Source organism: Pan troglodytes, chromosome 16 (assembly GCF_028858775.2).
Source record: "Pan troglodytes isolate AG18354 chromosome 16, NHGRI_mPanTro3-v2.0_pri, whole genome shotgun sequence".
Lineage (NCBI taxonomy): Eukaryota > Metazoa > Chordata > Mammalia > Primates > Hominidae > Pan > Pan troglodytes.
The window spans coordinates 76,299,908-76,322,129 of record NC_072414.2 but is presented as its reverse complement, the minus strand read 5'-3'; the positions used below and the strand labels follow the sequence as shown (position 1 = coordinate 76,322,129).

Here is a 22,222-nt window from a genome sequence, read left to right as displayed (position 1 = left end):
GAGATTCTGGAAACATTCCAATTTTACCTTTTCCCCTTGACTCCAGACTTTTTAACACTGGTCTGCTACTGTTAAGTTGTATGCCATTTTGTTAGGCCTTCTCAAGTGGGAATCAGGAACGCTGCTGTGCTCTAGAGATGTTTTGTTCTTCCTGTAGGGCTGAAGCAGTGCCTACTCGATAGAATCAGTCATCATGCAAATAAAAGCCACCTGAGTCAAAGGCAAAGCCAGAGTGCAGCTTGGAGCAAAGAAGGTACTTTTATTAAGAATTTTACATAAACCATAAGATATATTTTATGCTACTTTGTGAGCCTTCTTCCTATCTTAATTCTTTTTGAGAGAATTCATTTCATTTTCATTTGGTTTGTTTTCTTTTTGTTACAAAGATGATCTATAGAACATATAGAAGTATAAGAAAATTAAAGTTACTAACTGATAATCACTTAATGATTTAGTATCTGATTGTTTAGTCTTTGTTATATTTACTGTAGAGAAACATGTCTACAGTTGTAAATTTATTATTGTTATGTATACCATAGTAAAAGTTATATGTACTTTGAAGTTTTGCAAAATTGAGTTCATGTTATAAAATTAATTCCTGATGAACTTTTATGTGCTAGGCACTAGTCTTTTTATTTACTTATTTTTACTTTTTTTGTTTCCCTCTGTGCCTATGCTTACCAAGTCTTTTTATTTTTTACTTTTTATTAGCTCTTTCAATCCTCTTAATAACTTTAAAAGAGGGTATTATTAATATCTGCATTTTATGGATGAGGCAACTGAAGGTAGGTAACTTGTCCAGAGTCACAGGTGGCAGAGCAAGGATTGGAACCAGACAGTCTGACTGCCCTAGGCCCAACCAAGAGGAGCTGAGAGCAAGCCACGGGGCAGAAGGATGTTGGAGGCTGGTTTTCTGTTCAGTTAACATGAAATGTAGGCTGTAACCTTAATTCCAGGACATTACTGAGAAAGCCTTCCAAAGCCAGAGGGGTTTTTTTTGTTTTGTTTTGTTTTGTTTTCCATGACCATGACTTTTGAGCAAAAATTTGGTTTTGTTTAAAGGCAATATGGTGCTCTAAGAAACTTCCACTCACACTTATGGAGGGAATGGTAGTTGAGCTAAATAGTGAAATGCTGTAGCACACAGCCTTTAGGGCAGCTTCTGACCTATTTCTATGGTCAGGAAAGACACCTATCTTTGCCTGCTGCCCACAGCCTCTAGTTATTCACCTTCAGAATTTCCTAGTCTGTGATCACATTCAGATGAGAGATCCGTTTTGTTTTTTCCGGGGTAGCAGGAAGTGAGTCACCACCTATACTAAGCAGTCTAGTCTTCTGTGTATAAATGAGCAAGGGTGGGGAGCCAGATCTGAGAACCTTGTGTAATGCTGAGATGCTCCAAGAGAATCCAAGAGGATGTCAAGATTATGCATGGTGGTAAAGTGGTCTCATGTTAGTTGTACCCACAGCTCTCATCAGAAGCAGACACAGATACTTTTTGTAGGAAAACATCTCTAACTTAAGCCTGTATGATTCCCAAAGATTAAAAGCAGGCAAATATGAATTCAGTCAAATCATAGCATTCAAGTAGTCTCAACCCAACATATTTGAGAATTGTTAGAAACAATGAATATGTTTCCCAAAGACTAGGTTTTGGAATTATCAGATACAGAACACAGACTTCAAATATTAGAATTGTGAGAAAATAGTTACATGTCAAACCTAATATAAAAGAAAGATGGACTCATTAAATTGAGCAACAGAAAGGCCACCAGGAATGATGAGGAGGACCTGAAAAGAAAATGGATGAACTAGAACTTACAGAAATAAAATATATAGCTGGGTCTGGTGGCTCACACCTGTAATCCCAGCACTGTTTGGGAGGCCGAGGTGGGAGGATGGTATGAGCCCAGGAGTTGGGGAGACAAGCCTGGGCAACATGGTGAGAACTCGTTTCTGTAAAAAATACCCCAACACCACCAAAAAAAAAAAAAAAAAAAAAAGTAGCTGGGTATGGGGCACGTGTCTATAGTCCTAGCTAGTCAGGTGGCTGAGGAGGGAGGATCACTTGAGCTCAGGAGGCAAGGGCTGCACATGCATGCCACTGCAGTCCAGCCTGGGTGACAGAGTGAGACTCCGTCTCAGAATAAAATGAAATAAAGAAATAAAAAATGTAATTGTTGAAATAAAAAACTCAGTGGATGGATTAGACATCAGAAGAAAGAATTAATTGGTTAGACAATTATCTCCCAAAAGTGAGTCAGTGTGTTACACAGAGAGACATGAGGATAGATGATAGGGCAGAAGTTGGTGGGGTTGTAGGGGGAGGGAGATCAGAATGAGGTCTAAAATATGTCTTAGTGGAATCCCAGGAGGAGATATTAAAATTATGTTAGAAAGTGAGAGAAATAGAAGTTCTAAAGGCGATAGAAGGAAGTCCACATAAATCAGTCACAACAAATGTAAATGGACTAAAGTTACCAGTTAGGTGGAACTAATAAAAGAATATCCAGCTGTTTTAATCCATCATATTTAAAATATAAGGATATGAGAAGATTGAAAGTTTTTATAAAGGAGAGAGAGTAATAAAGATATGGCAGTATACATTAACCAAAAACAAGTGATGGAGCTTCAGTATCAAAAAAGGATTTTGGAACAGAAAGCATTAGTAAGAAACTTGATGCTGACTGTTAATTAGGAGGATGTAGCAATTTTCATATTTTATGTACCTGTCAAAATAGCCTCAAAATGCAGGAGAAAAACTGATAAAACCACAGGGAGAAATTGACAAGTCTGCCAGCATATTTGGAGATTTCACCATACCCTGCTTACCATAAGTAAGTTACACAGAATGCCCATATGTAGATTTGAATAACCAGTGAATGGACATGGTGTAATGGACAAATATAGACCTTTGTACCCAATAATTAGATATTCTATATTCTTCTCAAGCATATGTGGACTGTGGGAGAAACATTAATTATATATTAATTCATAAAGCAAGTCAGAAGATTTAAAAACAATTGGTACCATCCACACCATATAATTTATAATTTAAATATGAAGCAATTAAGGTTAGAAGGCAATAATGAAGAGATTAACAAAAAGCTACATGAATTTGGAAATTAAACACCCTTGTAATTCATGGTTTAAAAAACTCAATACAATTTTAGAATGCTTAGAATTGAACCATAGTTAAAATATGAAACTTCTCTCTATTCCTCTCTCTCTCCCTCTCCCTCTCTCTTCCTATCTGGAACATTCAAGAAGCTAATCTTTTTCAATGAAGAACACCCCAAATACTGAAAAGTAGCAAAAAGACAGATGGCATTTCATGGTAATCCCTTCCCCCAAGAGTGTAGAATGTTTCTTTAGCTTCTTTGATAGTTTGTTTACTTATTTATTAAGTACTTACTATAAACCAGACTCTGCTTTAATTTGTGATGAACAACCTAGAGATTAAGTCCTGCCCTATGGATTTTATATTAGAGTGAGAAAAACAGATAGCTAAGTCTGGAGCTCAGGGGTGAGGCCCAGGTTGGAATTATAGATTCACTTGACCAAGGTGAAACCTGGTGTGCCCCCTCCTACTTCACATCCCCAGACATACTTCTAGAACATTTCTGTTCTGTTCTTGTGTATAAACTCTTCCTTTTGAGCCTCTCTCCATTGATGCATGTCAACCTCTACTTGTCTTTTGTTGATTTTGAGGCCACTTGCCCATATAACTTGGAGGATATTGAAGAAGAATCATACCGACCTGGTTCTGCTACCTAACAGCTGAGTTACTTTGGTCAAGCTCTTGGACTTCTGAGGCTGTTTCCTAATTTCAAAAGTGGGTATATGATGTGTTAGGCCCTGGTGGGTTGCAAGGAAGAGGTACACACATATCACCTTTGATGATGAGGGCCGAATGTTAACTTGGATGGAAAGTCATCCAAACAGCGATATTGTCTCTGGCCCTAGTAATTTTGAAACCTCACAGAATATTAATTTAGCAGTATTTAGGATAGGGTTTGAGCTCTGAAGACCTACAGTGTGGTTATTTGTTCATATGGCTGTTTTCCATACTAGACCATGAACTCCATGAGGGCAGGGTCTACAGTTTCATCTTTCTATCCTAGGCACTCAGTTCAGTGCCTGATACATAATAATAGAGGCACAAATGTTTTAAGAGTTGAGGAATTTTCAACTCTTACTGAAAGAATAGGAAGATATAAAGGCTTCTCAGAGACGGTATTATTTAAGCTGATTTTGTTTTTGTTTTTGAGATGAAGTCTCACTCTGTCACCCAAGATGGAGTGCAATGGCGTGATCTCAGCTCACTGCAACCTCTGCTTGCCAGGTTCAAGTGATTCTTCTGCCTCAGTCTCCCGAGTAGCTGGGATTACAGGCATCCACCACCACACCCAGCTATTTTTTGTATTTTTAGTAAAGACGAGGTTTCACCATGTTGGCCAGGCTAGTCTCAAACTACTGATCTGAGGTGATCCACCCACCTTGGCCTCCCAAAGTGCTGGGATTACAGGCATGAGCCACCATGCCCGGCTTATTTAAGCTGATTCTTTAAGGGTAAGTAGAAATTTTTTCCAGGTGAATAAAACCTTGAGCTATTATTCCAAGCAGAGACCAGTAGGTGCAAAGACACAGGGATATAGAGATGTTGAAGTTTACCAAACACTGCTAGATTAAAAAAACAAAAAGGAAACTATCAAAATCAAAAATTAAAATTAAAAATCACCTAAAATACAAACTATGAATGGGCTTGGCCAGAGGTCACATCGCAACTGAGTTAACTATGACCGTAGACACTCAGTAATGGATGGAAGTTTTAGGGAAAACACATAACATTCTCAGGTTGTTGGCAGAGTATCTGGAACAATTTACAAATACGAGCATTGAATTCTGGGAATAATTACACTGTAGTGATATCATTTCCTTCTCTGCGTATGAAGCATGTATGTATTGCACACTGTTCAAGGTGCTGAAAATCAGACTCTTCTCGAGCAATCAAGGGAGATGGATGGGTGAGCAACTGATTATCATGTGACAAGTGAGGTAACAGAGATATGACTAAGATGGTATCTAAACAAGAAGAAAGGAATTATTCATAATATATGGAGTTCTGGGGAAATATTTCTCAAATGAAGCCGGCCGGGCCGGATGGCTCCCACTTGTAATACCGGCACTTTGGGAGGTGGAAGTGGGAGGATCCAGGAGGATCTAGGAGTTCAAGACCAGCCTGGTCAACAGAGCAAAGCCCTGCCTGTTTCTATATTTGAAAAAAAATAAGTAAATTATTTTAATGAAATGATATTTGAGCACTCTGGAGCACCATACAAATATAGGACAGACTGAAGGAATGTATCTGGCTTGAGTTAACATTTATTGAAATTTTATATTGCAAAAATAGTACATATTCACTGTTTTGAAACTAGAAAGAATTGATAGGCAAGGAGGGCTGTCTACAAAGCACTCCATAGATCCACCATACTGAGACAATGCTTAATGCTTTGATGGATTTATTGTATACTATCTATGCATATGCATGTATTATATACATACATATGCATGGTTAAATAGAAATATTTCTCCTTGGTGTTAATCCATTTACTGTTATGCAGTAAATCCCCAAAGAGCACATTTGCTTTGCCCAAGGGAGTCTTTTGCTACATACTGCTGTACATAATGAAAACTAAAAAATTGGCTAACTTTTCAGCCTTGTGACCTTGTGGTGATTCAAATAGAGGCTTCATCAAAGGCAGATTCAGAAATGAACTTGGTGTGTGGGTGGTTATGCTTGGCATTATTGTTTGTAATAGTATGATAGGGATGGCTTCAGTGTCCACCAACAGGGAACTGGTTAAGTAAACTGTGGTACATCCAAACGATGAATACTGTGCGGTTGTAAAGAAGAATGACAAAGACCTCTGTACTCATGTAGAAGAACTCACATATATTGTGTGTGTTTTAAGAGGAACAAGGAATGGTATAGTATGTATGGTATGCTACTTTTTGTGTTGAGAGAGAAGAGTAGAATAAGAATATACGTGTGTATTTGCAAAGATAAATTCTGAAATGATATATAAGAAACCAATTAAAAGTGTTTGGCTGTAGAAGGAGAATAAGACTGTGAATGGGATTTGGCCACATACTTTTATAGGTAGTTATATTTAAAAATTTTCTGAACCATGTGTTTGTACACATGACCTTTTTAAAAATTAGTGAATGAAGGAATGAAGTAGGATTATGAGAAAGAGATAAGAACAAAGGATCTAAGGGGCTGCCCATCTTTTTAGTACCCAGCGAATATTAATATATAACAATAGCAGCAAAAATTGGAAGAGTAGCCCCAGGAGGGTAGGGAGTCAGCCTTTCCTTTGTCTTTTCCTCAATTTCATATATTAAACAAAATAATCTGAGAATGATAAAACAATTTGAAATAAAAAATGTCTCCAGATCTCTTAAAAGGAAGCTGGGGCAGCTTTCTGTAGCGCACTTCCCAAAAATGGGCTGATTTACCTCAAGAGGCAGGGATTCTAACCTACATGGGATACATACAGGAGAAAACAAAATCAGAAAAAGAAAAGAGATTTAAATATAAATAAATGAAAATAACAATTCTCCCTCATTATAAAGGAAATCATTCTTTTTGTAATAATTTGGATGACAAGTATTAAGAAAAATCTTTAATTTGCCACTCAAAACACGGTGGTTTGTTGCTTTTTATACGTTTTTATGCACATAAACCTTTTAAAAAGTAGAATCGTAATATGTAGTCTTTTGTCACTTACTATATTTTGGGCATATTTCTGTGGCAGTAAATATATCCTGGCATCATCATTTTTAATAGCTGGATGTATATTAAATTAATCACTGCCACCCCAGAGGTGAATTTTCTTATACATACATTTTAATGGGCTTGAGCAAACATTTTTGGACTGAATTCATAGAAGTAGAATTTCTGGAGGAAAATAATTTTTAGGGTTTTTAATAGAAATTTTCAAATCATTCTCCAGGAAAAGTGACTCCGGTTATACTCCCACCAACAAGGACAGAGCTCCAGGTTCCCCTTTCCATTTGTCATCTTTCCTGCCTTTATACAGAAAATCTCATTGTTTTCATGACATTTCTTTGATTTCTTGTGCTTTTGAATCTTTGTATATGCCATTGGCCATTTTTATTCTTGTGAGAAGTGCCAGTTTCTCCATTGCCCATTTTCGGTTGAAAATCATTTGTTTTTTTTCTCAGTAATTTTAAAGATTTCTTTATAGACTAAGGATGCAAGCCTTTTATCTGTCATTGAGGTTACAAAAACTTTCTCCCAGTAAGTAATTTGTCATTTCATTTTTTCTTCTTTTTCCTTTCCTTTCCCTTTCTTTCTTTCTTTCTCTTTTTCTTTCTTTTCCTTGTTTCTTTCTTTCTTCTTCTTCTTCCTTCCTTGCTTTCCTTTTCTTTCTTGCTTTCCGTTCTTACTTTCTTTTCTTTTCCCTCCCTCCCTCTCTTTTTCTCTTTTTCTTTCTCTCTCTTTTTCTTTCTTCTTTCCCTCTCTCTCTTTCTTCCTTTCCTTTCTTTCTCTTTGTTCCCTCCTTTCCTCCTTCTTTCCTTTTTTTCTTTCTTTCTTTCACTAGCCAAGCTCCAAAGTCACATTTCACTTAATTTTTATCCTGCCAAATTTGAAAGCCTTTTAACTTCGTGATTTTAGTGTAAACAGGAGCAGGAGAAAATGTAATTATCTAAGTCTCGCTCTGTCACCCAGACTGGAGTGCAGTGCCATAATCATAGCTACTGCAGCCTTGAACTCCTCGCCTCAAGCAATTTTCCCACCTCAACCTGCCAAGTAGCTAGGACTACAGCTGTGTGCCACCACACCCAGCTAATGTTTAAAAATTTTTGTGGAGATGTGAATTCTCTATGCTGCCCAGGCTAGTCTTGAACTCCTGACTTCAAGTAATCCTCCCACCTCGGCTTGCCAAAGTGCTGGGATTACAGGTGTCAGCTACTGCTCCTGACCGAGAGTTTAGTTTTGTTTGCTAGTGGTGTTCTTGGTATCTTTTCATATTTGAGGTTTTGGGCTAGTGCTGAAGTATTACACTCACCACCCGAGGTCTACAGGACTTTTGGTTTAATATTGAACAGATGGAACTGTTTAGTTCTGCATCTTTGCAGGTATACAGAATGTGCCTACCAGGAATCTGCTTTATATCCATTGAAAGCAAGAAATAATACAGTAAAACTTTGCCTGGCTTGAGGCTTTGAAAGAATGGCGTATTCTGGTTTAATTCTATTACTTTGGAAGTATGAAGGTGAAAAAAATTCAAAACTTAAATTTCCTGTTGAATGCAATTTGAAAATATAGCCAATGATTCCACTTTTCTTCTCTAGTAAGGTTGGACATTCTGATCTACTTGGTGTTTTATTATAGAACTGCTAGTGTGCTTGAGTCTTACATTGTGAAGATACTTTTTTAAAACTTGAGATGTAAGAGGATGTAAATGGTTTTGTAGGAGATGAGGCTGGATGAGAACGGACACTTGTAAACATACTTTTTAGACTAAATCTCCGATTGCCGCTTGTTTTTCTTATGGAACTCATACAAATAAAACACATTGGATGGAGGGTGCGAGTAGGAAGGAGATTCTTGTCTTTTAATTGCATGTCATTGTTTCATAACAAGGCAGAACATATGGTAACCCTGGCTTTGGACGTACAGAAGGAAACACATTTTACTACCTGCTGTATGCCAGAGGTTCTTGAACACTTGGAGGGATTACTGCAGCACAGATTGCTGAACCCTACTCCAGGGTTCTGATTCACCAGGTCCAGGGTGGGGCCTGAGAGTTTGCACTTATAAAAAGGTCTCAGGTGCTGCTGGTGCTGCTAGTCCATAGACTACATTTTGAGAACCACTCTTGTCTATTAAGTGTAAATTGTAGAACTCTAGAAAAAAGCTTAGTTCGGTCTGGGATAAGAAGCACACAGGTTATGGAGAAAATCATGAAAGATTCAACCCTTGATCCCAGCCTAGTGTGGATTTCAGGTAACAAGCAGTACACAGTGACATAACACAATTCTTGGTTTTCATGATTGCAAGTCATAGCCAGGTATCAAGTGAGAAATTCAGTTTCATTTGCAAGGCTTAGAGAGGCTGGTGATTCTAGAAAAATGGGCCTTGTATTTGTTTTAAACCAGTAAAGAGCTTTAAGTGCTTATTAAATTGGAAGTTTTGTGTTCCTACTTATTTTGTATCTTATTTTATTTTATTTTATTTTATTTTGAGATGGAGTCTTGCTGTGTCGCCCAGGCTGGACTGCAGTGGCATGAGCTTGGCTCACTGCAACCTCCATCTCCTGGGTTCAAGTGATTCTCCTGCCTCAGCCTCCCAAATAGCTGGGATTACAGGCACCCACCACCACACCTGGCTAGTTTTTGTATTTTTAGTAGAGACAGGGTTTCTTCATGTTGGCCAGGCTGGTCTCGAATTCCTGACCTCAGGCAATCCACCCACCTCGGCCTCCCAAAGTGATGGCATTACAGGCGTGAGCCACCGCACCCGGCCCAAAAGCTTTGTGTTTTTAAAGATATTAGACATGTTTCTTGTTTTTAAAAGAAATCTTAACAATAATGTACGAGAATAAGACAAACATTTTTCCAAAAAAGAGAAATCCTTGTGATTATTTTCTGTTATTGGAATGTCGGATACTATAGTCGGCTTCATTAATCATCAAGAATGCTATGGATTTTCCATTTTTATAGGATCTATATCTCAGTTAAGGTAATATTGGTAATTCTTGTGCTCCATTTGAAGATGAAAAATACAGGCCAAAATCATAGACTTTGCATAGAAGCTGGATAATGAAGACAGCTCTGGAGGAACACATAGATACACAAAGACACACATATATAAAGTATGCACACATATATTTTTTAAAGTTTATTTTTTACAGTTTTAAAGCTTTTAAAGCAAAAGCCAGCCCCTCCCCTCTCCCAGAGTGGGCGGCCCCTCCCCTCTCTCTTAGTGGGCGGGGACAGCAGTTGCATGGGCAGCTTTCCTTATGATGCCACAGGTCCCTCTGGACATGCTGCTGCCTGGCCACACCTCCTTTCCCTTTCATCTTTCTCACTGACCAATGGGCTTGGAGCATTAAGGCCACGCCCCTATTCTGCGTTCCATTGGTGCCCTGGTTACGCCACCTGTGGCTCAGTTGCACAGCTGCCTGGTAGGTGACTGGAGGCATTGAGCAGCGCTCACTGGTATTTCGCTGATGTGGCCCCAACCCCGCCTCCCTCCCCACCCCGCGATGTCAGAAAAAACACAACAGGGGAAATTGGCCGCAGCCAAGAAAAAGGTAAAACACACCAGGTCATGGCCCCCAACCCAGCCACAGATCCCCTCCGATGACAAGACTGGTGCCAGAGTCCATACCACTCCTGAGGCATACCAGATGGGGCCCCCCAACCCCAGCCCCTCTGGGCTCCCCCAACCAAAGCCTAGTCAGTCAGCCCCACGCCTTCAGCAAGCAGCCCAGTCCTTGCCCTTGCCAATCACCCCAGGGTGACTTTGGGCAGGTGACTCCTGGGGCTCCCTGCTCCATAATCAGCCCTCACCTCCTGCCACCCCAAGCCCAACCTCCCTGGGCTCTTTGGGCTTGCGTCTCCCAGGACCTGGGTCCCCCAGCCCCAGGCCCTGCCCTCACCAGTCATCCCTAGGTGGCTTTGGGCTGGTGACTCCCGGGGCTCCCTACTGCAGACTCTGCCCTCCCCTCCTGCTGCCCCAAGCTCGACCTCCCTAGGCTTCTTGGGCTGGCGTCTCTGAGGACCTGGGACGAAACCGTGTGTGTCCCTCCCCCATCGTGGAGCAGCGACTCTGGCTTCGCGCTGATGTGGTCCCCTCCCCTGGGAGGAGTGGAATGCAATGATGTCACAGTGCCCCTAGGAACTGTCATTACTGCTGCAAGACCGGCCTTTGATCGTACAACCCAGTCCCCTAAGTTTTCTCACCCCATTTCTGGTTCCTCTGGTTGCAGCACAAATTTCCAGCTGGAAGGGGAGTGGAGACTATGGGACCTAGGAGCAAGAGGTTTCAGGCTGCCTTACTCCCTTCACATAGACATTGACAGTGGGAAAAGCCTACACTTCCCCTGTGAGCTCAAAATGTTCACAGTATCTCTGGGTGGCAATGGAAGAATGGGTTTGGTTTGGTTTTTTCCCAGGCTTCTACTTTCCAGAGAGATTTTAACATTTTTTTCTGAGTTCTCCACGGTTCTGGGACCAGACTGCCCTTCAGTCAGTGGCCTCTGAAGTGAGATTTGCTCATCTTCTGTGGAATAGATCTTGGGAAACTGAACTTGACAGCTTGAATCTTCCTCATATCGTCTCAACCTGGGGTACTTTGAGTGCCACAGGATAAATGTGGGACATCTTTCTGAAGCATCATTTTCCCTTGATTCTCTTGAGAAAATGCATTAATGTACTTAGGGATGACAGACACATAGGTTTCCAAGTGTATACCAGACTTCGCTCTGAAATGAGGCTTGGGTTGTCATCTTTCTGATAAATTCCCGGATTTAATAGAAAAGCTGCCTTCTGCCATGAGGACACATTGATATGAAAGTGTGAGAGGTACTGGTGCGCTTCTTCACGCTAGCAGACCTGTGAGGATGTGTGACTCTAAACCACACGGCCTACAGTTCCTGCCTGCTTCATGTTTACTTTTCTACCTCTGCCCCTGGTTTTGGTCCCTCGCAGCTGCTGATTCATGGCAAAACCCCAGAGCTTGGAGTCAGAGGACTGAGTTTAAGTTCCAGTATTGCCTTTTTTGATCTTTCTTTTTTTTTTTCTATCCATGATATCAATCCCTCTCAGTCACTAAGTGATTGTGACAACACCTTGTACAGTTGTTGGTGGCATTACATCAGATGGTATATAAGGGTATTTTGTCAAAACTGTAAAGGAGGATGTGGCCGTAGGGGCTGATCATTCTCATGAGTGTTACTGCTCTTCTTTCCCACAGTTAAAAGCATATTGGCAGAGGAAGAGCCCTGGCATTCCAGCAGGAGCTAACAGGAAAAAGAAAATCAATGGCAGTAGCCCTGACACAGCCATTTCTGGTGGTTACCACTCACCTGGGGATGTGAGTCTCGGCGGGCCAGGGTCCTGGGGACAGGGGGCCCAAGGGGCAGTAGAGGGTAATTGTTAAGATTGTAGATGGACTGTTGGGTACTGGTTAAGAATTCTGGATTTGAATCCTACCTCTCCGTCTGCTAAGGATTGATTAGGGATTGATTAGCATATGATTTACGGCAAGTTGCTTGAGGTCTTTGGGCCTCTCTTTTCACATCTGTATAATAGAGGTGGTATTTTTTGACTTCCATTTGTGAAGTTTAAATGAGATTCGTTATTGTTGCTTTTATGTGAATCCTTAGTACATGGCCTGCTGCAAACACCCAGGACACCGAGGAAATGGTCGTTGCTGTTTGATTTTCCTCATCCCCAGTCTCAAGGGGAAGCCAGGCCAATGAGAAGAGCCACTTGCCATCAGGCTGTCCCTTTAGGAGTCACTGAAAGGGCCCCAGGGTGGGATGGTGGGGAGGTAAGAACCACGAGAGAAGTTGGCACAAAGGAGTTATGGGAAAAAGGGTCCAAGATAGGCAGAAAAGAAGCTTTTGCCAGTTGATGGAGGAAGAAAGGAAGTCAGAGGGCTTAGACAGTGAGGGGGGACAGAACATCTCCATGTGCACTCTCATCTCTTGCAGTCAGCAACAGGTATCTACGGGGAGGGCCGTGCATCCTCTGCTACCCTGGAGGATCTGGAGGTCAGAGGCCCTGGGCCGAGGTGCAGTGACCCTGCAGGCCAGCCCTCCAACCTCCTCCCACAGCAGGGGCTTGTTGCCCCTCTGCCAGCTGAGGCAGCCCACACACCCCCACCAGCCCTAATGATTATTCTCTCTACCCCTCCCCACAATCTTCCTCCAACTCCTTCTCTCTGCATGCACCTCAGAGCCAGTACCAAGAACTAGCAGTGGCCCTGGATTCAAGCTCCGCAATAATCAGTCAACTCACTGAAAACATCAATTCACTGGTAAGAGTCCAGTGGGGTCCCCTGATTACAGCTGGTCAATCCCGGACTCCAGTTTCCTCTTGGGGCCCTGAAGAAAGGGGCTAGGGGCCCCTGATGCCAAGGGCAAATGGGGAGCTGGGCACCCAGGTCTCGCCTGGAGGGACCCCAGAGCACAGAACATGCAGCATGGCTCTTCTGCACTGCCCTCTTTGCTGACTCTCTCTTCTCCAGACACCCCTGCTCTAGTCCTTGCCACACATGCCCTGGGGTTGTCACCTTTCCGGGAAGCACTAGCCTGACTGGTTGTCAGGGGTCCATATTTCTGCTCTGCCTCAGTCCCTAATTTGCTTTTTGAGTCTGGACAAGTCATCTCTCCTCTTTATGCTCGTGTTTCTGGAGGAGGCAGAGAGTATCAAAGGTCTCGGTTAGCTCTGAAAGTCAGAGATTTAAAGGCCCCTAGAATGGAAACCTCAGGGCCAAGGGCTCCTGTCTGTCCTTTGCTGTTTTATATCTCTGCTATGAAGAACTGTACCTGGCCTGTACATGCTCAGTAAATGTTTGTTGAATGAATGCACGTTTCTAAATCACAAACTGGCAGAAGGGGGGTGGGCCTTTCTCAAACTCTGTCTCTAGAGGTTCACCAGCCCCTCCCTCCAGGGCCCTTTTCCCCCTTTGCTTTGGGCAGGTTCGCACATCTAAGGAGGAGAAGAAGCATGAGATACATCGGGTACAGAAGCTTGGGAGGAGCTTGTTCAAACTCAAAAACCAGACGGGTAAGATGGGGCTGGCATGACCTGGCAGCAGGACTGGCATTAGAGGGCTGTGAGGGTGACTTAGAATGCCCCAGGGAGGTGGGTGGATGGAAGGGCTTTGAGGCAGAGGGAAAGAGGTCTGTGCCAGGGGAGGACAAGTCTTGTCATCTCCATGAGCCTCAGTGTCCCCATCAGTAAAGTGGGAGGAGTGCCCATTGTCCGCCACCCACAGTGCTCTCTATCTGAAAGTGACTTGGAAGATTGGCTACCATCCGGGTGTGAGGAGTCATTAGCAGTGAGGCCAAGTTTGGGAAGCCTGAGAGGAGGAGCTGTGCACCGAAGGGAGGATTTTTTTTTTTTTTTTTTTTTAACTCTAGAGGCCCTTATTGTCTGCTTCCTTTCTCAGCTGAACCCCTGGCCCCAGAGCCCCCAGCAGGGCCATCTAAGGTGGAGCAGCTACAAGATGAGACCAACCACCTAAGGAAGGAGCTAGAGAGTGTGGGAAGACAGCTCCAGGCTGAGGTGGAAAACAATCAGATGTTGAGTCTCCTGAACAGGAGACAGGAGGAGAGGCTACGTGAACAGGAGGAGAGGCTGTGTGAACAGGAGGAGAGGCTGTGTGAACAGGAGGAGAGGCTGTGTGAACGGGAGAAGCTGCCAGGGCAGGAGAGGCTGCTGGAAGAGGTGGAGAAGCTGTTAGAACAGGAGAGGCGGCAGGAGGAGCAGGAGAGGCTGCTGGAGAGGGAGAGGCTGCTGGACGAGGTGGAGGAGCTCCTGGAGCAGGAGAGGCTTCGGCAAGAGGATGAGAGGCTGTGGCAGCAGGAGACTCTGCAGGAGCTGGAGAGGCTGCGGGAGCTGGAGAGGATGCTGGAGCTGGGGTGGGAAGCCCTCTACGAGCAGCGGGCCGAGTCACGCAGCGGCTTCGAGGAGCTGGTGCGTTCCACCTGGGGAGGCTGCCCTCTTCCCTAACCCTCAAGGCCTTTGTTTCCCCACCTGTAAAATGGGGCATTGTAGCCTTCACATGAAATGGTACTTCTAAAGGCATCTGTGAGCCAGAGCCCTGCTCTGATGGCTGTGGGAGAGAGGGGATATTTTTCTAACCTGCCTCCACCCTTCCCGGTGCCATGGGAGGCAGACACTAAGTTCTGGGGTCTCCAGTTTTAGTGGGTGGCCACTGATTGCTTCTCTCTGTCCAGAACAACGAGAACAAGAGCACACTGCAGTTGGAGCAGCAAGTAAAGGAGCTGAAGAAGTCGGGTGAGCTGAAAGAGACTGTAACCTCCGACCCATCCAAGAAGATGTGGGAGGCGGGCACCAGCCTCTGGGGAGGGGAGGTGCCAGGCCACAGGCAGCTGCAGCCTGGGGACAGGTGACCCCAGCACCCTCCGGGGCAGTCCTATGACTGTTTCTTGCTTCCTGCCCTCTGACTTTTAGAGGTGGGTAGCCCTGGGGTCCTCCCAGGTCTGGACATCATCATCCCAGCTAGAGGCATGGAGCCCCCCAATCACAGAGGAAGAGACAGTGGTATAAGAGGCTCCTTATGTCGGGTGTAGTGGCTCACGCCTGCAATCCCAGCACTTTGGGAGTCTGAAGCAGGACAATCACTTGAGGTCAGGAGTTTGAGGCCAACATGGTGAAAGCTCATCTCTACTAAAATTAAAAATAATAATAATAATTAGCCGGGCCTGGTGGTGCATGCCTGTAATCCCAGCTACTCGGGAGGCTGAGACACGAGAATCACTTGAGCCCGGGAGGTGAAGGTTGCAGTGAGCTGAGATTGCACCACTGCACTGCAGCCTGGGACACAGAGTGACACTCTCTCAAAACAAAACAAAACAAAACAGAAAAACAAAAAAGACTCCTTAGATTCAAACTGGATTCCGGCCTCGGTTCCACTGGTCATAATTCAACTACTTTGCATCTCTAAGTCTCTGTTTCTTTAACTTCAAAAGGAAGTTAGCCTTTTCCTTGCAGAGGTCCTGAGGATTAAATGAGATAATACGTGGAAACATTAGGCATGTAGCACACTTAGCAGATGGTGGTTGGCTCCGCCTGCTTTTCCACCAGTCTGTGGCCTACAGTTTAAATGCTGGGAAAAAGGACGTGAGATTTGATGCTAGGGAAGGAGGCATGGGGTTCTAGGCAAGGGAGCCAGTCTCTTAGGCCTGGAGCAAGGGGCCAGGGGCCTGGGCAGGCCACAGAGCCCCACAGTGCCCTCGCTACCCTATTAATGGGCCAGGAATCTGGAAGCCAGCCACCACATGTCCTCATGCCCAGGGTCTTCCGGCAGGTGGAGCTGAAGAGCCAAGAGGCTCCCAGTCTGCAGCAGCAGCCAGACCAGTATCTGAGCACCAGTCCCACAGGAGCTTGGGTGTGCGGACAAGCAGAGTGATGAGTAGAGCCCTCAGGCGGGGTGGGCAGGCAGGAGCAGGGGAGGCTCGCACTGTGCTCAGATTCCCACCCCCCTCCCTCTCTCTGAAGATCTTAGTGAGCCTCACTGATAGCATGGAGGCTGCACCGGGAGAGGACAGGGAGGGTTCTCCCCCATGACAACCCCACTGCACAGTAGATCCAGCAGCTGCTTCCTCTAATGCAGGACTCCCCAGGAGCACCCAGGCTTGGGTGGAGAAGCTGTTGGTACAGGAGAGGCGGCAGGAGGAGCAGGAGAGGCTGCATGCCATTCTTTTCGGGCTGCCGAGAACAGGGAGATAAACATCACCATCATCTAAGAGCGGGTCAAGAAATTTAAAAAAACAAACAAAACATTTAAGGGGTTAATATCCTACACAATTCATTTACTTCATTTGAATGTTAGAGCCACTTATGTTTATTTGTGTTTCTAATTTATAGTTTAAATTTATTTGTGTTTCTAATTTATAGTTTAAATTTATTTGTGTTTCTAATTTATAATTTAAATTTATTTGTAAAAAGTTAAATGAGAGTGGGTCTTTCCCTCATGTTCACTCTGGCATCCTTTAGCATTTTTTAAATTTGATAATTATAGGACGCTAGCATGCATATCGAGTTTGCCCTTATGTGGTGGGAGTTCAAACACACAAAGACCCACTGTATGCACACAACTGTTCTTGCTGGTTTGGGATAGGCTGCCATGCTTTTTTAATGTTAGTACAGCCTGTATATTCATTACGGAATTCAGATAAAATTTCCTTATGTTCTGCTGTTATGTTTGATCGAATCCTAATCACAGTGAGCTCTTCATTAGCTCAATATGTGGTTTGCCCTCAAGTGCGCGGTCTATTACTTTGTAATATGCCACTGTGAGTACTGACATTTACAGTTGTTTAAAGGTGGAGCGCTGGAAACAGCCTTTCCCCCTTTTTCTGTGTATTGGGGATGGGAGTAATAACATTTTGGGGAGCTTTTTAAATCTCCCAGAAGAGGAAAGTGGCCTGCTCTGGCAGGTGTGTGCAGGATAGAATATGTTTCATTTGTTCTGGTGCCAAGAATGAGCACTGTACTACGGTAGTTCCCTTAGGATTTGCATGTGCTCTGGGCTCATGAAGATATTGCATCATGAGCTGTGGCAGTTGTACTCTTTTTTGACGACCTGAAAAGGGATTATTTCTGAGGAATGAAAGGCTCCCATCATGACTGTGGATGTGGAAAACCTTTTCTAGCTGAGAGCATTTATATCTACAATACATTTTAAAGTCAGAGTTCATGTTCCCTGTTTTAATCACATGACTACATGTCCCAGTACACAAAAGGGCACTGGTTGGCATTCTCCTTAATGTATTTAGTAAAGATCAGAAGAAATCCTTTAAGAGTTTAAATGTCCCTGGAACAGGCATACAGGCTCTAGTCAAGAATGAATTCGAGTGAAGGAAAGCTGCGTGACACCTGGCATTCCTCTATGTTCATGGAGCTTATTTGAGGCTAGAAGATGGATTTTACCATCTAGACCTCTCTGGCTAATAGCTAGTCTTCAACCATCTGACATAGGAATTTACTTCTTTTCCTTGAATGGAGAACACTTTAAAAATAATAACAAACATTATTATAAACTAATATCTGTGAGAGTACTTAGTTGAAACAAAAAGGAGTTTTAGTAGACAGTATTATACTACATTTGAAAATCAAGGAGCAGTTTATGCAACTTAAAATGTTTACAAACTGCAGCGCAATCTACTGTTTGTGAATGTCAAAGTGTCATAAGGCAAGTGTCTATACAATCACGGAGTTATATTTCCTCACGAAGTTCTTTACGAAGATTGAAATATGTTTTTATACCTCTCAGTTTCAGTTAGAGGCATATTTTATGTAATATTTATGGCTTAAAATGGACTACAGGTCCTGTTCTTGCCTTTTCTGAACTTGCCGCTTTTGCATTCTTTGAGTTCAGTTTAAAGACACTTACTTTAACTCCATTTTAAACCCTCGGGCTAGAAATTGTACCACTGTTAATTAGCCACGTTATTTGGTCTAACAGTTTTTGTTTATCATTCTGAAACTGAGCTTATCTAATACATTGATAAATTATTTCAAAGGTATTTTTATAGTTCAAATCGCTTCACTTTTACCCTGACACGTATAAATGACTAGGAATGACCTTCAGATGGCGTTTAGCAACTGTAACCAATCTGACAATAATGTGTTCATCAGGTACCTGTGGATTAAATCACATACTGGCATATTTAAGATGAATGCCAGTCTGAAAAATAAATATACTATATTAATTCAAATATGACTCTTTGTGTAGGTATTTTGTCATATGTTTAAGAAAAAGCTAAAGAGGATGGAAATCCTATGACAATAACTCAAGTCTTTCTTCAAAGTGCATGCAGTCTTTTGCAGTACCTCATTCAGCCAAGTATTTGTTCTCTACCTCATTCAGTATAAGGCAGCCTTTAATTTGCTTAGACGGCAACATTAGAAGGTTAGAGTTCAGCAGGAACACAGAATTTTAAAATGTGACTTCAACTGAATAAATTTGAATTTCTGTAGGGAGTAAAGAATCAAAACACCTATTTAAAGACTGCAAAATATGATAATTATTTTTAAAGTAATTGATTAAACCTGGTAGGTTTTCCCAAAATGAAAAACAGTCAGTTCTAAAACCAAAGGTGATTTTTAGAAAATGTGAAAATGTAAGTCAACCCTATCCATAATAGATTCTCTAAAACTTTATCTTACAGTCACTTTCAAATAACTATTCAAAAATGTAACTGCTATATTAACGTCTTAAAATAATTTAAAACATTTTAAAATATGAATACTGTAGTTTCAAACAAAGAATCTAGGGGAAGGAAAAGTAGACAAAGAAATGCCAATTCCAGTCCACAGCTGTATTTGCCAAGTTTTCTTAGAATGACTTTTACCGATTTATGAATTCTTATACACATAATGCATAATGGAAATACTGATTTTTGTCTAAAGTGGCATTATTGACTGCTTCTGTGATGCTACTATAATGTAATACATTATTAAATTGTTTCAAGGTGCTGTTTTGCCTAAAATTTTTGTGTGTCTTGAAAACTATAGTATTGGGTATTGAGACTCTGCAAATTCTCGGCATGCTTGGCATGAGGTAATCGGTTTTTATTCTTACAAAATTGTAACTATGTAAGTGTGTTTATTAAAAGAACACAAACTAAAAAAGTTACAGAAATTAAAGTTGTGGGATGAAAAAGTTACAGGATAAAAATATACCATGGAAAAGTGGCAAAAAAAAGTTGTGGAAAAAAAGTAAAAAAAAAAGTTTTATGAAAAGTTATTTTAAAAAGTTATGAAAAAGAAGTTACAGGATTTAAAAAAAGTCATGGGATAAAAATAAAAATAAATAAAAGCAGGCCCCTGTCAGCATAAGCCTGGAGAAGTGGGTCTGGAGTCTTCACCCCCACCATGTCCCTACAAAGCCCTTTACCATTAGGGTAGCAAGACAAGACCCTTGTCTAATGGAGGGAGACAAACAGACCCTTTACCACCTTGACCAAGGCTGAGTCCTTACATTTCTGGATGATGATGTTTGTTATTTAAGAGCCAGAGGTTGGTGGAGTTGGTTTGTTTGGAGGAGGTCTGACGGCCTTCTTACTCTCACCAAAGCAACTTTTCCCTCACGGGGGGGGGGGGGCTCCCATATTCTTAATCAGAGAGGCAGCTGAGGCGGGACAGTGGAGTTAACTGTAGACCAGGCCAGGGCACAGGCTGCTGGGGGTGGCCCCTCTTCCCCCGTGTACATACTGTAGCTGCGTAACATTCTGTATCGTACCTAGCGGAGGTTGCAGCTGGCATATGAGGAAGAGGTTCTTATAATTATTCGCGGCTGGGAAACTTATTTATTGCTAGCATAGGAGTGAGGAAGGAGGCGGGGATGGGGTCATGGCTGCCTGGTGATGGGACTCCTGTTTTTGTTTTTTTTTTTTTGCTTTTGATTTTGGAATAAATGGATTTAGCCATACTGCTCAGCCTGTTATGTTCCCATTTCCCTCACTGGGTCCTGCAGTTTGTCCCACTGAATGAGGAGCCCCAGAGTGTCTCAGCATGTCCAGCTGGGCTGTTGGGGACCTTCCAGGCCTGTTACCTGTATGCTGCCTGGTGACACCTGGTGGATTTCATGGGGACTGCCATGGTGCCTACGGAGTACACTCTGGCCCTGACAGCCAACTGGTTGAGAAGCCTGATCTAGCTGTGGCAGGGAAGACAGATACCAGTGCCCAAGGGCACTGACTTCCATCCACCCCAGGTGTCTTCCGTTCTGTCCCCCTGCCTCCCTCTCCTGTCTGCACCGGGTGGCCTGTCTGTCCCTCCGGAGTGCCGGCTGCCCCGCAGGTTCCCTCCAGGTTGAGTTCAGGGCCCTGTCCCCTAGTGGCCAGAGCTGGCTTCACAGGGTAAGAGCCAGCTAAGCTCCAGGGACTTTCCAGGAAAAGTGTCCCTTGAAAAGGGTGTGACCTTTTCACTGCTCCCAACAACACCCTAAAAATGGCTTGGCCTTTTCCATCCCCTGAGCTCCATAGAGAACACAGCCAGCAGAGGACACATTCTCTGTCATCCAGAAATGGGTTTCTCAGCCGAGGGACAGCAGGACTGGTAGAGACTGTCAGGCCACACAGCTGCCTGCAGAGCACCGCCATGCTTGGCCAGAAGGGCCGGAGGGATGGCGGGGGCTGGCTGTCCACGGGCCGCGCATGTCCCGGAAGCTCACTGGAGGTGGTGCACTTTGGAGGGGCGATGTCAGGAGACAGCTTCCTCTTGCTGGTCTACAAGACTCCACAAGCACAGCACGGGGACTGATTCCCAGTGCTAGAGGTGAGGCAGTTGGCCACGTATTTATATGTATGTGTGTGTGTGTGTGTGTGTGTGTGTGTGTGTGTGTGTGTGTGTGTGTGTGTGTGTATGTGAGAGAGAGAATTTATAGCTATTTATAGAACAGGGCAGGGGCATACCACAGAGGGGGCACAAGTTTTCAGCAACGGTCACACCTGGACGTGTCAGCTCACCACTACAACAGACTAAGTCACAGATGAAGGGGGCTGGCTTTGGGGCTTGGGGAGCCACTGTCAAGTCACAGGACACCCACCCAGGCAGGCTTGGAAAGGGAGGTCTCTGAGAAGAGGAGGAATCTGTTTAGAGGTCGAAGTGGGGCCTGGGGCTCTCAGGACGGGATGGACTTGCCTGACCCAATCAGCTGGCAGTTGGAGAGAAAGCAGAGAGAAAACAGGTTAGAGAAAAGCCAGAGCTGGTGAGGCAAGTGCAGAGTATGGGTGCGCTGCAGCAGCTGTGGGAGGGCCGGGGAGGGGAGGGCGTAGGTGTGGGCATGGCAAGGTTCCTGGAAAAGAGGGGCTGGAAAGGAAAGGGGAGGAAGATGGAGGGAGAAGCCAGAGCTTCATAGGTAGTGCCTGGGGACTGCGGCGGCCCTCCCCAGCTCACACACGCTGGCCTGTCTCATGGAACCCAGGCAATCCACCCATCCACCCACAGTTCAGACCAATGCCAGCTCCCTCAGGCTTCCCTCTTCTGTGGTCCCCATGTCTTCCAACCCACTGGCCCAGGGCCACCTCTTGCTTGGAGAGCCCCATCCAACAGCCACCAGACCTGATAGAGAAGGAACACTGATTGAACCAAAATGGTGGAGCTATAAGGGATGGCTGGCTGGAGTGAATGCCAGAGGCCCCTCTGGGCCATCAGAAAGCCCAGGGTCCTCTGAGGGACCCTGGGGAAGGCAGGGAGGGCAGGTAGCTAGATGCCATTGGCCATAGACTTCTAAGTCTAACAGGGGAGCCTCAACTGGTTGGCGGGGGGCTGCAGGTTACATAGGTGAGGCTGGGCCCTTCCTGCTGGGAAAAGCAGAAGAGGGAGACTCCGTGGCAGGAAAGGGAAGTGAGCTCTCTAGGCGGAGCTCAGCTGGGCCAGCATGCACTGTGGTCCCCTTGGCTGAATAGCACAGGCGACC

At 43.9% G+C, this 22,222-nt stretch overlaps 1 protein-coding gene and 1 pseudogene across 1 annotated transcript; both read left to right on the top strand.

The window, feature by feature from the left end:
• Positions 1-336: 336 nt before the first annotated feature.
• On the top strand, positions 337-19,275 carry LOC112205612 (golgin subfamily A member 6-like protein 9). The gene is given in 9 exon segments (XM_063795327.1): positions 337-10,349; positions 12,014-12,133; positions 13,001-13,081; positions 13,746-13,833; positions 14,219-14,745; positions 15,009-15,069; positions 16,103-16,157; positions 16,159-16,202; positions 16,408-19,275. Coding segments are annotated over 9 exon segments (1,194 nt in total). The 5' UTR covers positions 337-10,265; the 3' UTR covers positions 16,542-19,275.
• LOC129137245 (uncharacterized) lies at positions 10,356-12,026 on the top strand (annotated as a pseudogene).
• Positions 19,276-22,222: the final 2,947 nt, after the last annotated feature.